Raw genomic sequence first — 15,968 nt, forward strand, 5'->3', positions numbered from 1 at the left:
CCTTATTGAACCTCATCAGATTTCTTTTGGCCCAATCCTCCAATTTGTCTAGGTCCCTCTGTATCCTATCCCTGCCCTCCAGCGTATCTACCACTCCTCCTAGTTTAGTGTCATCTGCAAATTTGCTGAGAGTGCAATCCACACCATCCTCCAGATCATTTATGAAGATATTGAACAAAACTGGCCACAGGACCGACCCCTGGGGCACTCCACTTGATACCGGCTGCCAACTAGACATGGAGCCATTGATCACTACCCGTTGAGCCCGACAATCTAGCCAACTTTCTACCCACCTTATAGTGCATTCATCCAGCCCATACTTCTTTAACTTGCTGACAAGAATACTGTGGGAGACCATGTCAAAAGCTTTGCTAAAGTCAAGAAACAATACATCCACTGCTTTCCCTTCATCCACAGAACCAGTAATCTCGTCATAGAAGGCGATTAGATTAGTCAGGCATGACCTTCCCTTGGTGAATCCATGCTGACTGTTCCTGATCACTTTCCTCTCATGTAAGTGCTTCAGGATTGATTCTTTGAGGACCTGCTCCATGATTTTTCCGGGGACTGAGGTGAGGCTGACTGGCCTGTAGTTCCCAGGATCCTCCTCCTTCCCTTTTTTAAAGATTGGCACTACATTAGCCTTTTTCCAGTCATCCGGAACTTCCCCCGTTCGCCACGAGTTTTCAAAGATAATGGCCAATGGCTCTGCAATCACAGCCGCCAATTCCTTTAGCACTCTTGGATGCAACTCGTCCGGCCCCATGGACTTGTGCACGTCCAGCTTTTCTAAATAGTCCCTAACCACCTCTTTCTCCACAGAGGGCTGGCCATCTACTCCCCATGCTGTGATGCCCAGCGCAGCAGTCTGGGAGCTGACCTTGTTCGTGAAGACAGAGGCAAAAAAAAGCATTGAGTACATTAGCTTTTTCCACATCCTCTGTCACTAGGTTGCCTCCCTCATTCAGTAAGGGGCCCACACTTTCATTGGCTTTGTTCTTGTTGCTGTCCTGAGCATCCTGTTTATTATGTATATATAAATTGAGATAAACACACATTCTTCTGTTTAACAACTTTTGCCTAGTCGGGACAATGTGGTTTTGAAAACGTGCTATGAATATCATGCAGGGGGATTTCATAACTTTACATATAATGTTGCTACATACGTGATATTACCAGCAAGTTATTAGTTTTCAAATCATAGAATCATAGAATATCAGGGTTGGAAGGGACCCCAGAAGGTCATCTAGTCCAACCCCCTGCTCGAAGCAGGACCAATTCCCAGTTAAATCATCCCAGCCAGGGCTTTGTCAAGCCTGACCTTAAAAACCTCTAAGGAAGGAGATTCTACCACCTCCCTAGGTAACGCATTCCAGTGTTTCACCACCCTCCTAGTGAAAAAGTTTTTCCTAATATCCAATCTAAACCTCCCCCATTGCAACTTGAGACCATTACTCCTCGTTCTGTCATCTGCTACCATTGAGAACAGTCTAGAGCCATCCTCTTTGGAACCCCCTTTCAGGTAGTTGAAAGCAGCTATCAAATCCCCCCTCATTCTTCTCTTCTGCAGACTAAACAATCCCAGCTCCCTCAGCCTCTCCTCATAAGTCATGTGCTCTAGACCCCTAATCATTTTTGTTGCCCTTCGCTGGACTCTCTCCAATTTATCCACATCCTTCTTGTAGTGTGGGGCCCAAAACTGGACACAGTACTCCAGATGAGGCCTCACCAGTGTCGAATAGAGGGGAACGATCACGTCCCTCGATCTGCTCGCTATGCCCCTGCTTATACATCCCAAAATGCCATTGGCCTTCTTGGCAACAAAGGCACACTGCTGACTCATATCCAGCTTCTCATCCACTGTCACCCCTAGGTCCTTTTCCGCAGAACTGCTGCCTAGCCATTCGGTCCCTAGTCTGTAGCGGTGCATTGGATTCTTCCATCCTAAGTGTAGGACCCTGCACTTATCCTTATTGAACCTCATCAGATTTCTTTTGGCCCAATCCTCCAATTTGTCTTGGTCCTTCTGTATCCTATCCCTCCCCTCCAGCGTGTCTACCACTCCTCCCAGTTTAGTATCATCCGCAAATTTGCTGAGAGTGCAATCCACACCATCCTTCAGATCATTTATGAAGATATTGAACAAAACCGGCCCCAGGACCGACCCTTGGGGCACTCCACTTGACACCGGCTGCCAACTAGACATGGAGCCATTGATCACTACCCGTTGAGCCCGACAATCTAGCCAGCTTTCTGCCCACCTTATAGTGCATTCATCCAGCCCATACTTCCTTAACTTGCTGACAAGAATACTGTGGGAGACCGTGTCAAAAGTTTTGCTAAAGTCAAGAAACAATACATCCACTGCTTTCCCTTCATCCACAGAACCAGTAATCTCATCATAAAGGCGATTAGATTAGTCAGGCATGACCTTCCCTTGGTGAATCCATGCTGACTGTTCCTGATCACTTTCCTCTCATGTAAGTGCTTCAGGATTGATTCTTTGAGGACCTGCTCCATGATTTTTCCAGGGACTGAGGTGAGGCTGACTGGCCTGTAGTTCCCAGGATCCTCCTTCTTCCCTTTTTTAAAGATTGGCACTACATTAGCCTTTTTCCAGTCATCCGGGACTTCCCCCGTTCGCCATGAGTTTTCAAAGATAATGGCCAAGGGCTCTGCAATCACAGCCGCCAATTCCTTCAGCACTCTCGGATGCAACTCGTCCGGCCCCATGGACTTGTGCACATCCAGCTTTTCTAAATAGTCCCTAACCACCTCTATCTCCACAGAGGGCTGGCCATCTCTTCCCCATTTTGTGATGCCCAGCGCAGCAGTCTGGGAGCTGACCTAGTTAGTGAAAACAGAGGGAAAAAAAGCATTGAGTACATTAGCTTTTTCCACATCCTCTGTCACTAGGTTGCCTCCCTCATTCAGTAAGGGGCCCACACTTTCCTTGGCTTTCTTCTTGTTGCCAACATACCTGAAGAAACCCTTCTTGTTACTCTTGACATCTCTTGCTAGCTGCAGCTCCAAATGATATCTCACAAGACATATTTTGTAGAAAGATGATTACAATAGTGTGTAGGTTGTAAATAAAGGGGTGCTTTCGGTCACACTGTCCCTGTCCCTAAAGAGCTTACAATCTAAGTATGTGATGAGAGGCAACAGGTGGGAAACACAAGCAAATGTAAAGGAGTACTTGTGGCACCTTAGAGACTAACAAATTTATTTGAGCATAAGCTTTCGTGAGCTACAGCTTACTTCATCGGATGCATTCAGTGGAAAATACAGTGGGGAGATTTATATACACAGAGAACATGAAACAATGGGTGTTACCATACACACTCTAATGAGAGTGATCAGTTAAGGTGAGCTATTACCAGAGGGGGGGAACCTTTTGTAGTGATAATCAAGGTGGGCCATTTCCAGCAGTTGACTAGAACGTCTGAGGAACAGTGTGGTGGAGGGGAGGAATAGTTTTACTTTGTGTAATGACCCATCCACTCCCAGTCTTTATTCAAGCCTAAATTAATTGTATCCAGTTTGCAAATTAATTCAAATTGAGCAGTCTCTCATTGGAGTCTGTTTTTGAAGTTTTTTTGTTGAAGAATTGCCACTTTTAGGTCTGTAATCGAGTGACCAGAGAGACTGAAGTGTTCTCCGACTGGTTTTTGAATGTTATAATTCTTGACATCTGATTTGTGTCCATTTATTCTTTTACGTAGAGACTGTCCAGTTTGGCTAATGTACATGGCAGAGGGGCATTGCTGGCACATGATGGCATATATCACATTGGTAGATGCGCAGATGAACGAGCCTCTGACAGTGTAGCTGATGTGATTAGGCCCTGAATAGATAGGTGGACACAGTTGGCAACGGGCTTTGTTGCAAGGATAGGTTCCTGGGTTAGTGGTTCTGTTGTGTGGTGTGTGGTTGCTGGTGAAGATTTGCTTCAGGTTAGGGGGCTGTCTGTAAGCAAGGACTGGCCTGTCTCCCAAGTTCTGTGAGAGTGATGGGTCATCCTTCAGGATAGGTTGTAGATCCTTGATGATGCGTTGGAGAGGTTTTAGTTGGGGGCTGAAGGTGGTGGCTAATGGCGTTCTGGTCTTTTCTTTGTTGGGCCTGTCCTGTAGTAGGTAACTTCTGGGTACGCTTCTGGCTCTGTCAGTCTGTTTCTTCCCTTCAGCAGGTGGGTATTGTAGTTGTAAGAACGCTTGATAGAAATCTTGTAGGTGTTTGTCTCTGTCTGATGGGTTGGAGCAAATGTGGTTGTATCGTACAGCTTGGATGTAGACAATGGATCATGTGGTGTGGTCTGGAGGAAAGCTGGAGGCATGTAGGTAGGCATAGCGGTCAGTAGGTTTCCGGTATAGGGTGGTGTTTATGTGACCATCGCTTATTAGCACCGTAGTGTCCAGGAAGTGGATCTCTTGTGTGGACTGGTCCAGGCTGAGGTTGATGGTGGGATGGAACTTGTTGAAATCACGGTGGAATTCCTCAAGGGCTTCTTTTCCATGGGTCCAGATGATGAAGATGTTATCAATGTAGTGCAAGTAGAGTAGGGGCGTTAGGGGACGAGAGCTGTCAGCTCTAAGTCAGCCATAAAAATGTTGGCATACTGTGGGGCCATGCAGGTACCCATAGCAGTGACGCTGATTTGAAGGTATACATTGTCCCCAAATGTGAAATAGTTATGAGTGAGGACAAAGTCACAAAGTACAGCCACCAGGTTTGCCGTGACATTATCAGGGATATTGTTCCTGACGGCTTGTAGTCCATCTTTGTGTGTAATGTTGGTCTAGAGCGCTTCTGCATCCATAGTGGCTTGGATGGTGTTTTCAGGAAGATCACCGATGGATTGTAGTTTCCTCAGGAAGTCAGTGGTGTCTTGAAGATAGCTGGGAGTGCTGGTAGCGTAGGGCCTGAGGAGGGAGTCTACATAGCCAGACAATCCTGCTGTCAGGGTGCCAATGCCTGAGATGATGGGGCATCCAGGATTTCCAGGTTTATGGATCTTGGGTAGCAGATAGAATACCCCTGGTCAGGGTTCCAGGGGTGTGTCTATGCGGATTTGTTCTTGTGCTTTTTCAGGGAGTTTCTTGAGCAAATGGTGTACTGCTGGAAATGGCCCATCTTGATTATCACTACAAAAGGTTCCCCCCCGCCCCGCTCTCCTGCTGGTAATAGCTCACCTTACCTGATCACTCTCGTTACAGTGTGTATGGTAACACCCATTGTTTCATGTTCTCTGTGTATATAAATCTCCCCACTGTATTTTCCACTGAATTCATCCAATGAAGTGAGCTGTAGTTCACGAAAGCTTATGCTCAAATAAATGTGTTAGTCTCTAAGATGCCACGAGTACTCCTTTTCTTTTTGTGGATACAGACTAACACAGCTGCTACTCTGAAACAAGCAAATGTGTGGAGGAGAAGATAATAGTGAAACAATCACCATTAGTGTAATAAGCAGCAGATGCTGCACAGCAACTGTCAAACCACGGTATGTTTCTGGGAGGGACAGGGTGAGACTTCGACATGCTGACCACCAATGAAATAGCAAAGCAAAATTTAAATCTGACAAAAGGAAATATTTTTTGTACTGTGCGTGATTAACCTGTGGAGCTCACTGCCACAAGATATAAATGAGGCCCTGTGCTTTTTCAGATAAAAAAAAAAAGAATATCCATTCCTACAATAGATGGGATAAACTATCTTACTCCATGGTACAAGCCAAAGTTCTCTGACAGGGTTACGGGGAATCTTCCCCAATGGACAGGTAATTCCACAATTGCCCACTATCAGGTTTCTTTCACCTTCCTCAGAAGTAGCTGGTACTGGCCATTCTCAGAGACAGAGACTGGACTAGATGGACCTTGGATCCAATCCAGTCTGGGAATTCATGTTCCGGACGAGGAGGCACAAAGTTAGCAGTAAGCCCAGGCTGAGGTGCGTTCTTTGACATTTCTCTGTTTTCTGATTTTACAGATCAGCAAACAGAAGCGGAAGTTTTCCTCCTTCTTTAAAAGTTTGGTCATTGAACTGGACAAAGATCTTTATGGACCTGACAATCATCTGGTGGAGGTAGGAGGCTCACGCAACTCTGACACACAACCCTGCTTCTATTGCAACTCAACAATTATGTACACTCTTAATTCCTCCTCCCATGTTTACTTTCATTGACTCTTTCTGCTGGGATGTTTGTGGCCTTACAAGTGGCTTCTCAGAGAGGTGTTCTCTCAGGGATATGAAAGAGATTTGCCATACATAGTATTTATGACTGTAGTGCTTAAATAATCTTCATTCAGGCATCGTAAGCAACAAAGCCATGGCTTTGAGAAAGAAGACTTTGGTGTTGGAATTTTACTGATGCTGAGGCTGATGCCCTTTTATAAGGAGCCAGTCGGTGTGGATCTTTCATCTTTACTGTGAGTTCTGGATCAAGGAACTTACGTGATGTATTGGCTAATGAAGATAAGAACTTTAAAAAGTTGTGAATAAGCATCGATTTCAAAATGATAGTATTGTAAGTGCCACGTTTTATTTTTAAATTCAGCACTGTGTGAAGTCCTTCCTAGTGTGTGTGTGTACTGTATATATATATGTGTGTGAAAAATTTTGTGTAGAAATTTTTGTGGCCATGTTATGGTTCCAGTTTTAAATATTAGTTTTGTTTATGAATATATAAACTCTGTTATGTATTACGATTGCATCTACATTCAGCAGCTGAGGGAAGGGTATTATGCAAGTCCATGAGGGAATTAGGCAGTCCATGCTGCTGGGTGTAGCCTACAAGTGTATGTATGGCCTATATCTTTTAACTGGCCACAGCAGCAAAAGAGGGAGTCACAAAGGTAGCACATCTGAGCACTTTGCATCTGAAATTATTGAGCTTTACTTAAAGATGGCAAACAAGGTCAAAACCACTGGCTGTACTATTGGATTTGTAGATGAAGCTTGTTCTTGCCATCTAGTATGCCACCTGGAGGTGATATTGAGGTTTCATAGGGAAATTGAGCTGATATGGTGGCTCAGCGGATTAAATACATTTTCCAGTGAGGGTACATGTAGCATGTCTTGCACCTTAAGGAGTAGATTCCGCAAGGTGACGTATCACCTGATGTCATGGGGCGGTGTTGAACAGTACCAACAGCCAGGCCTTTTGGTTGGTTGGTCTCCTTAGTACTTGTGGCACCTTAGAGACTAACAAATTTATTTGAACATAAGCTTTTGTGGGCTTCATCAGATGCATAGAATGGAACATATAGTAAGAAGATATATATACATACAGAGAACATGAAAAGGTGGAAGTTGCCATACCAACTCTAAGAGGCTAATTAATTAAGATGAGCTATTATCAGCAAGAGAAAAAAAACTTTTATAGTGGTAATCAAGATGGCCCATTTCAGACAGTTGACAAGAAGGTGTGAGAATACTTAACATGGGGAAATAGATTCAATTTGTGTAATGACCCAGCCACTCCCAGTCTCTGTTCAAGCCCAAGTTAATGGTATCTAGTTTGCAAATTAATTCTAGTTCAGCAGTTTCTCATTGGAGTCTGTTTTTGAAGCTTTTCTGTTGCAAAATTGCCACCTTTAAGTCTGTTATTGAGTGACGAGAGAGGTTGAAGTGTTCTCCTACTGGTTTTTGAATGTTATGATTCCTGATGTCTGATTTGTGTCCATTTATTCTTTTGTGTAGAGACTGTCTGGTTTGGCCAATGTACATGGCAGAGGGGCATTGCTGGCACATGATGGCATATATCACATTGGTAGATGTGCAGGTGAACGAGCCCCTGCTGGTGTGGCTGATGTGATTAGGTCCTATGATGGTGTCACTTGAATAGATATGTGGACAGAGTAGGCAATGGGGTTTGTTACAGGGATTGGTTCCTGGGTTAGTGTTTTTGTTGTGTGGTGTGTGGTTGCTGATGCGTATTTGCTTCAGGTTAGGGGGCTGTCTGTAAGCAAGGACTGGCCTGTCTCCCAAGATCTGTGAGAGTGATGGGTCATCCTTCAGGATAGGTTGTAGATCTTTGATGATGCGCTGGAGAGGTTTTAGTTGGGGGCCAAAGGTGATGGCAAGTGGCGTTCTGTTATTGTCTTTGTTGAGCCTGTCCTGTAGTAGCTAGTCCTCTGTGAAAAGAGCTGGGCCACGCTGGGGAGCAATACTCTGCTACAGAATAGCACAAGGCAGGTACAAAGTTTCTTAGTGTCTCCACATTGGCGCCCCAGGTAGAACCAGCTAGTTTGCTGATCAGATTATTACCTTTTTTTAAAATTTCCATTGAAAATAAACTTTGTTAATGAAACATACATGTAGTGACTAGGACTGTCAAGCGATTAAAAAAATAAATCGTGATTAATCACATAATTAAAAAAAATCACAATTAATCACCCTGCTAATAAAAGAATACCATTTATTTAAATATTTTTGGATGTTTTCTACATTTTCAAATATATTTATTTTAATTATAACACAGAATATAAAGTGTACAGTGCTCACTTTATATTTTGTTTTTTATTACAAATATTTGCACTTTAAAAAAGAAAAATAATATTTTTCAGTTGCCCCATTGCAACTGTAGTGCAATCTCTTTATCATAAAAGTTGAACTTACAAAGGTAGAATTATGTACAAAAAAATAACTGCAATCAAAAATAAAACAATGTAAAACTTTAGAGCTTACAAGTCCCCTTAGTCCTACTTCAGCCAATCCCTCAGACAAACAAGTTTGGTTACAATTTGCAGGAGATAACGCTGCCCGCTTCTTGTTTACAATGTCACCAGAAAGTGAGAACAGGCGTTCTCATGGCACTGTTGTAGCTGGTGTCGCAAGATATTTACGTGCCAGATGCGCTAAAGATTCATATGTTCATTCATGCTTCAACCACCATTCCAGAGGACATGCGTCCATGCTGATGACGAGTTCTACTCGATAACAGTCCAAAGCAGAGCAGACTGACGCGTGTTCATTTTCATCATCTGAGTCAGATGCCACTAGCAGAAGGTTGATTTTCTTTTTTGGTGGTTCGGGTTCTGTAGTTTCTGCATCAGAGTGTTACTCTTTTAAGACTTCTGAAAGCATTCTCCACACCTCATCCCGCTCAGATTTTGGACAGCACTTCAGATTCTTAAATCTTGGGTCGTGTGCTGTAGCTATTTTTAGAAATCTCACATTGGTACCTTCTTTGCATTTTGTCAAATCTGCTGTGAAAGTGTTTTTAAAACGAACATGTGCTGGGTCATCATCCGAGATTGATGTAACATGAAATATATGGCAGAATGTGGGTAAAACAGAACAGGAGACATACAGTTCTCCCCGAAGTCACAAATTTAATTAATGCATTATTTTTTTAACAAGCATCATCAGTGTGGAAGCATGTCCTCTAGAATGGTGGCCGAAGCGTGAAGGGGCATACGAATGTTTAACATATCTGGCACGTTAATACCTTGCAATGCTGGCTACAAAAGTGCCATGCAAATGCCTGTTCTCACTTTCAGGTGATGTAAATAAGAAGCAGACAGCAGTATCTCCTGTAAAAGTAAATAAACTTGTTTGTCTTAGTGATTGGCTGAACAAGAAGTAGGACTGAGTGGACTTGTATGCTCTGAAGTTTTAAATTGTTTTGTTTTTGAGTTCAGTTATGTATCAAAAAAAATCTACATTTGTAAATTGCACTTTCAGGACAAAGAGATTGCACTACAGTACTTGTATGAGGTGAATTGAAAAATACTATTTCATCATTTTTATAGTGCAAATATTTGTAATTGAAAATAATATAAAGTGAGCACTGAACACTTTGTATTCTGTGTTGTAATAGAAACCAATATATTTGCAAATGTAGAAAAACACCCAAAAATATTTAATAAATTTCAATTGGTATTCTATTGTTTAAAAGTGTGATTAATCATGATTAATTTTTTTGAGTTAATCGCGTGAGTTAACTGTGATTAATTGACAGCCCTGGTAGTGACAAATATAACTGTGTAGTAGAGTATGTGAGGTTGTGTAATAGTGCTCACTTGGGGTCTGGTTGGGGAGTGTGGCCTAGTGGTCACGGCTGCAATCCCTGACTGCCTGGGCCCTCCCACTCCACTGGGCTCCGACCCAGGGCCCTTTGGGCTACCAGTGTTCTGGCAACCAAGGCTGCTTAAAGCTGTCCTCCCTGGGCCACTTTCTCTCGTGCCCTTCCTTCACTCCCCCCCTCCCCTCCCCAAGGTCAGCTTAGTTCAAGGCTTTCCCCTGTTGGGGAAGTCCAAGCAAAATAAGTAAGAAGTTACCAATGTCCAGGGTCCACAGGCAGAGGAGAGGGGGATACTTCCCTTTCTGATTATCTCTGGGGTGGGTCCTCCCTTCCCTCAGAGAGAGCCCCTTTGGGCAGCTGTGTCAGAGCCTTTAGGCTTCCCTCTGCACTTATGTGTGCTGCTGGAGCCGTGGGCTGCAAGTCTGCTCTCTTCCAGCTCTGCCCCCCAAATGAACTATTTCCCTCCCTTTTAATGCCTCCAACAGATGGAGCATTTGCTACAGGTGTGGCGGGGCGAGGCTGTCTGAGCTCAAAATAATCCCTTAATCCCTTGTTGCACACTATGGGGGTTGTATACCCCATCACAGATTGTCTAAAAAATTCCAGTTTGCAGTATATATTGTGCTATCCAACAAATAACATACACTGATATAAAGAGAGATTGTATTTTAAGGCATATGAACAAGAGGGAGAGTTGGAATTTTCTAACTTCAGAGGTAGAGTTACCAAATTCCTAATCATACAAAACTGAACACTCTTGCCCCATCCCTGCCCTGCCCCTTCCCTGAGGCTCCTTCCCTGCCCTGCCTCTTCTCCGGGGCCCCACCCCCTGCTCACTCCATTCCCTCTTCTTCAGTCGTTCACTCTCCCCCACCCTCACTCACTTGCTCATTTTCACAAGGCTGGGGCAGGGGATGTGGGCTCTGGGGTGCAGCCAGAAATGAGGGGTTCAGGGTGCGTAACGGGGCTCAGGGCTGGGGCAGAGGGGTTAGAGTGCGGGGGCGGTGAGGGTTCTGGCTGGGCGTGCGGGCTCTGGGGTGGGGCCAGCGATGAGGAATTTGGGGTGCAGGAGGGGGCTCTGTGTTGGGGGTTGCAGCAGAAGGGCTTGGAGTGTGGGAGGAGGCTCCTGGATGGGGCAGTGGGTTGGAGTGCAGGGGAGTGAGGGCTCTAGCTGGGGAGTGTGGGCTCTGGTGGGGGGCAGTGTCTGAGGGGTTGGTATGCGGGAGGGGGAGGGGGCTCTGGTGGGGGGCAGTGTCTGAGGGGTTGGTATGCGGGAGGGGGAGGGGGCTCAGGGCTAGGGCAGAGGTTTGGGGTGCAGGATGGGGGTGAAGGTTCCAGCAGGGGGCTCAGGGCTGGGGTGTGGGCTTAGGCGGCTCCCGGAAGTGTCCAATATGTCCCTGTGGCCCCAAGGCACAGGGGCAGCCAGGGGGCTCTGCACACTTCCCTCCCCTACAGGTGCCGCCTCCACAGCTCCCATTGGCCGCAGTTCCCAGCCAATGGGAGCTGCAGAGCTGGCGCTCGGGGCGGGGGCAGTGCACGGAGCCTCACTGATCGCCCTTGCACCTAGGAGCCGGAGGGACATGCTGCTGCTTCTGGGAGCCACGTGGAGCCAGGGCAGGCAGGGAATGGCCTGGTCAGAGGTGCTTACCGGAGCTGCCAGGTTCCCTTTTCAACCAGGCATTCCAGTCAAAAACTGGACACCTGGCAATACTGTTTGGACGGTGTGATTTCAGAATCTTACTGTTGAACTAATGATAATTTTTGCATGAAATACTATGTATACACACCCAAAACAACACAATCTCCCAGGTCAGACAGAGGCAAACTGAGACTGACCCTCTTCCTGTTTTGTTTCTCCTCTGGCAGTGGCACAGAACTCCCACTACCCAGGAGACTGATGGCTTCCAGGTGAAGAGGCCTGGTGATGTGAGTGTGCGGTGCACACTTCTCCTCATGTTGGATTACCAGGTCAGTGCATTGAGCTTGGCAAGGTTGTTGCTGACACAGAACACAAACAGCAGGATACAGTACATCACAAGGGAGTCACCCTGTCACATACACCAAGAAATCATTTCCAGCTGTCATTTCTGTGATTCTGAGTGATGGAATTTTTAGAAAGGACAGCTTTTGCTGTATTCCTTTTTCAATTGGTGGAGGAGGTAAATGTCATAAATGTACAATATCATGGGCTATATTCATAGATTACAAGGTCGGAAGGGACCAATGGGATCATCTCTTCTGATCTCCTGTATAAGACAGGCCATAGGACTTCTTTGAATTAATTCCTGTTTGATCTGTAGCCTATCTTTTATAAAAAAAAAAATAAAAAAAAAAAATCCAGTCTTGGTTTAAAAATTGCCAGTGATGCGGAATCCACAGAATCATTGGTAAATTGTTCCATTGGTTAATTACCCTCACTGTTAAAAATGGATGCCTTATTTCCAGTCTGAATTTGTCTAGCTTCAACTTCCGTATTATAATTTTATTTGCTAGACCGAAGAGCCTACTATCAAATATTTGTTCCCTATGTAGGTACTTATAGACGGTGATCAAGTCACCTCTTAACCTTCTCTTTGTTAAGCTAAACAGATGGAGCTCCTTGAGTCTGTCACTATAAAGTATGTTTTCTAAGCCTTTAATCATTGTCATGGCTCTTCTTTGAACCCTTACCAATTTATCAACATCCTCATTGAATTGTGGACACCAGAACTAGACATGCTATTCCAGCAGCAGTTGCACCAATGCCAAATACAGAGGTAAAATAATCTCTCTACTCCTACTCGAAATCAGTGTTCCCTCTGATTTTTTCCACCCATAGTGCGGAATGAATTTTGTTATGTGCACCAATATGGAAGGTGATGAGTGTTCAGACTGTGGAGGGGGCTCAGGGCTGGGGCAGAGGGTTGGGGGCAGGGGTGTGAAGGCTCCTGTTGGGGATGCAGGCTCTGGGGTGGGGTCGGGGATGAGGGTCTCAGGGCTGGGGCAGAGGGTTGCAGGGAGTGAGGGCTCCGGCTGGGGGTGCAGGCTCTGGGGTGGGGCCGGGGATGAGGAGTTTGGGGTGCAGGAGGGTGCTCTGGGGCTACGGTGGGGAGAGAGGACTCCCCCCATCTCTCTCTCCCTACAGGAGTTCCGGGGCTGGGGCTGCAGGATAGGTGCCCCTTCCCCGGCCCCAGCATGTCCAGGCCGGAGCTGGGTTTGGGCTGTGGGAGGGGCGCCCTCGCCATGCCTGGATCTGGGGAGGGGCGCCCTGGCCGGGCCTGGGGCCGGGCTGGGCCGCTCCAGCCGCACCTGGATCCACACCTGGCTGAGCCATGCCTAGGCTTGCGCCTGAGTCCATGCCGCCCCGGCCGCAGGTGGGTCTGGGCCAGGCTGTGCCGCTCTGGCCGCAGCAGGTCAGGCCCACAGCAAAGTTGGGGCCAGCGGATGGGCGCCGCAGCAGGTCCGAGCTGTCCCGGCCGCAGTAGGTTGGGGGCTGGGCTAGGTTGGGGATGGGGGAGGGGCTCCCCTCCCCCGGGCTGTCTCCGGCTGCAGCAGGTCCCTGGGCTGGTTCCCTGAGCACCTGCGTGGCGCTAAATAGGCTGCTGCGTAGACGTGCAGCTTACAGGGAACTTAGCTCGAAATACTCCTGTTTATGCATCTAAGGATTGGGTTAGCCCTTTTGGCCACAGTGCTGCACTGGTAGCTTATGTTCAGCTGATTGTCCACTATGACCCCCAAATCTTTTTCAGAGTTACTGCATCTCAGCATAGAGTCCCCCATCTTGTAAATATGGTCTACATTCTTTGTTTCTAGATATATACATTTACATTTGGCCCTTGCACCTGTTCAAGCTGCATCATCAAGGGTAGGAAGAGGTTCTTGTTTTTTGGTGCTGTTAGCTCTATGGATGCTCTTATTTGTGTTTGGGAGCAGCTTATTATGGTTTAGTTTAAATTTGTTGCCTAACTGCCTTATTACCAAATAAGAGAGAGGGTCCACATAGCCTCTTGCAACAGTTTAACCAAGTCAATATAAAAAATAAAAATACTGACAGGATCTATTTTCCATAAACCTATGTTGGTTGGAATTAATTATATTACCCTCCTTTAATTCTTTATTAATCAAGTTATTTATTAGCTATGTAAATGGTGATACTAATTCAAGTTAGTCCCTCAAGGGGGAAAAGTGCCTCAAGAGTGTAACTTTCTTATTGGTGCAATTTTTTTCGTAAATCCATCTAGTCACCAAAAAAGTAGCAGGAGTGAGACAAGCTGAAAATGTGGCCTGGTAAATGTATATAGGTTTGTGCTCTCAGGTACGTAGATTGGTCAGTGGAAGAATTCCCCATGTCACACAGAGACCCCTTGGTAAAGGGTCCCCTGTTGTTTGCAAACAGTTCACTTCAGACCTGAAAAACTCATTACACCAAACATGTCTTACAGGCTGTTTATTCATAAAGATATCATGTAAGATATCTGCAGAAAGCTCATAACCTGTCAAAACATAATCATTGCAGATGATACCACGCTGGGAGGGGTTGCAAGTGCTTTTGAGAATGAATTAAAATTCAAAATGATCTGGACAAACTGAAGAAATGGTCTGAAGTAAATAGGATGAAATTCAATAAGGACAAATGCAAAGTACTCCACTTAGGAAGGAACAATCAGTTGCACACATACAAAATGGGAAATGACTGCCTAGAAAGGAGTAACGCAGAAAGGGATCTAGTGGTCATAGTGGATCACAAGCTAAGTATTAGTCAACAGTGTAACACTGTTGCAAAAAAAGTGAACACTCTGGGATGTATTAGCAGGAGTGTTGTAAGCAAGACATGAGGAGTAATTTTTTTGCTCTACGAAGTGCTGATTAAACCTCAGTTGGGGTATTGTGTCCAGTTCTGGGTGCCACATTTCAGGAAGGATGTGGACAAATTGGAGAAAGTACAGAGAAGAGCAACAAAAATGATTAAAGGCCTAGAAAACATGACCTATGAGGGAAGACTGAAAAAATTGGGTTTGTTTAGTCTGGAAAAGAGAAGACTGAGGGGGGACATAACAGTTTTCAAGTCTGTAAAAGATTGTTACAAGGAGGAGGGAGGAAAAATTGTTTTTCTTAACCTCTGAGGATAGGACAAGAAGCAATGGGCTTAAATGGCAGCAAGGGCAGTTTAGTCTGGACATTAGGAAAAACTTCCTAACTGTCAGGATGTTAAGCACTGGAATAAATTACCCAAGGAAGTTGTGGAATCTTGATCATTGGAGATTTTTAAGAGCAGGTTAGAGAAACACCTGTCAGGAATGGTCTAGATAATACTTAGTCTTTCCATGAGTGAAGGGGATTGGACTAGATGACCTCTTGGGGTCCCTTTCAGTCCTACGATTCTATGATTGCAAGATGTGTGTATGGATAATATTTAAGGAATAATGTATTTATATTGAAAGTATGCTTTATGGACTTGGAATAGAAATCAGGCACCAGGAGATAATGTGTCTTCTTGATTCCCCATTCAAGCAAGAAGGAGATGTCACCCCTTCCTAGTCAGCCAGTGAGGTAATACAAAGTTCTATGATCTACTCTTGCCACGTCTCAGAACAATCAATGGAAAACCACCAGAGACAACAATAAACAATTGAAACCACTTTGAGGTAGAAAAGGAACTCTGCAACAGGGCAGGGGTTTGCCCTGCCTGTGAATAGAAACAAAAGACTGTTTTCAGTGTAAGAATGTGTTGAGAAAGGCACTCTGGATTCATTCACTGAGGAAAACCCCGGGCGGAGGGGGGTGTTTTCTTGAACGTTTGGATCCTAGTTATTGAGAAACCAGCCATCTTTGCAAGAGACTGAACTTTGGGGGCAAATCTACTTTGTTAGATAGGAAAGATAACTATTGATAAGTGTAGACCCAGGTTCAAAGTTTTATAGTTTTGTTGTGTACTATAACCACTTGTTCTTCGAGTGTTTGTT

At 45.2% G+C, this 15,968-nt stretch overlaps 1 protein-coding gene across 9 annotated transcripts in view; it reads left to right on the top strand.

Moving 5' to 3' along the window:
* Positions 1 to 15,968, top strand: part of SMARCD3 (SWI/SNF related, matrix associated, actin dependent regulator of chromatin, subfamily d, member 3) — a 246,792-nt gene that overhangs the window by 171,071 nt on the left and 59,753 nt on the right. For all 9 annotated transcript variants that reach the window (XM_037891523.2, XM_043541891.1, XM_043541889.1 and 6 more), the window contains 2 exons: positions 5,988 to 6,083; positions 11,893 to 11,994. In XM_037891523.2, the coding sequence (XP_037747451.1) occupies positions 5,988 to 6,083; positions 11,893 to 11,994 (198 nt within the window). The remainder of the gene's footprint in view (positions 1 to 5,987; positions 6,084 to 11,892; positions 11,995 to 15,968) is intronic.

The sequence above is a fragment of the Chelonia mydas genome, chromosome 2, assembly GCF_015237465.2.
Source record: "Chelonia mydas isolate rCheMyd1 chromosome 2, rCheMyd1.pri.v2, whole genome shotgun sequence".
NCBI classification, from domain to species: Eukaryota; Metazoa; Chordata; order Testudines; family Cheloniidae; genus Chelonia; species Chelonia mydas.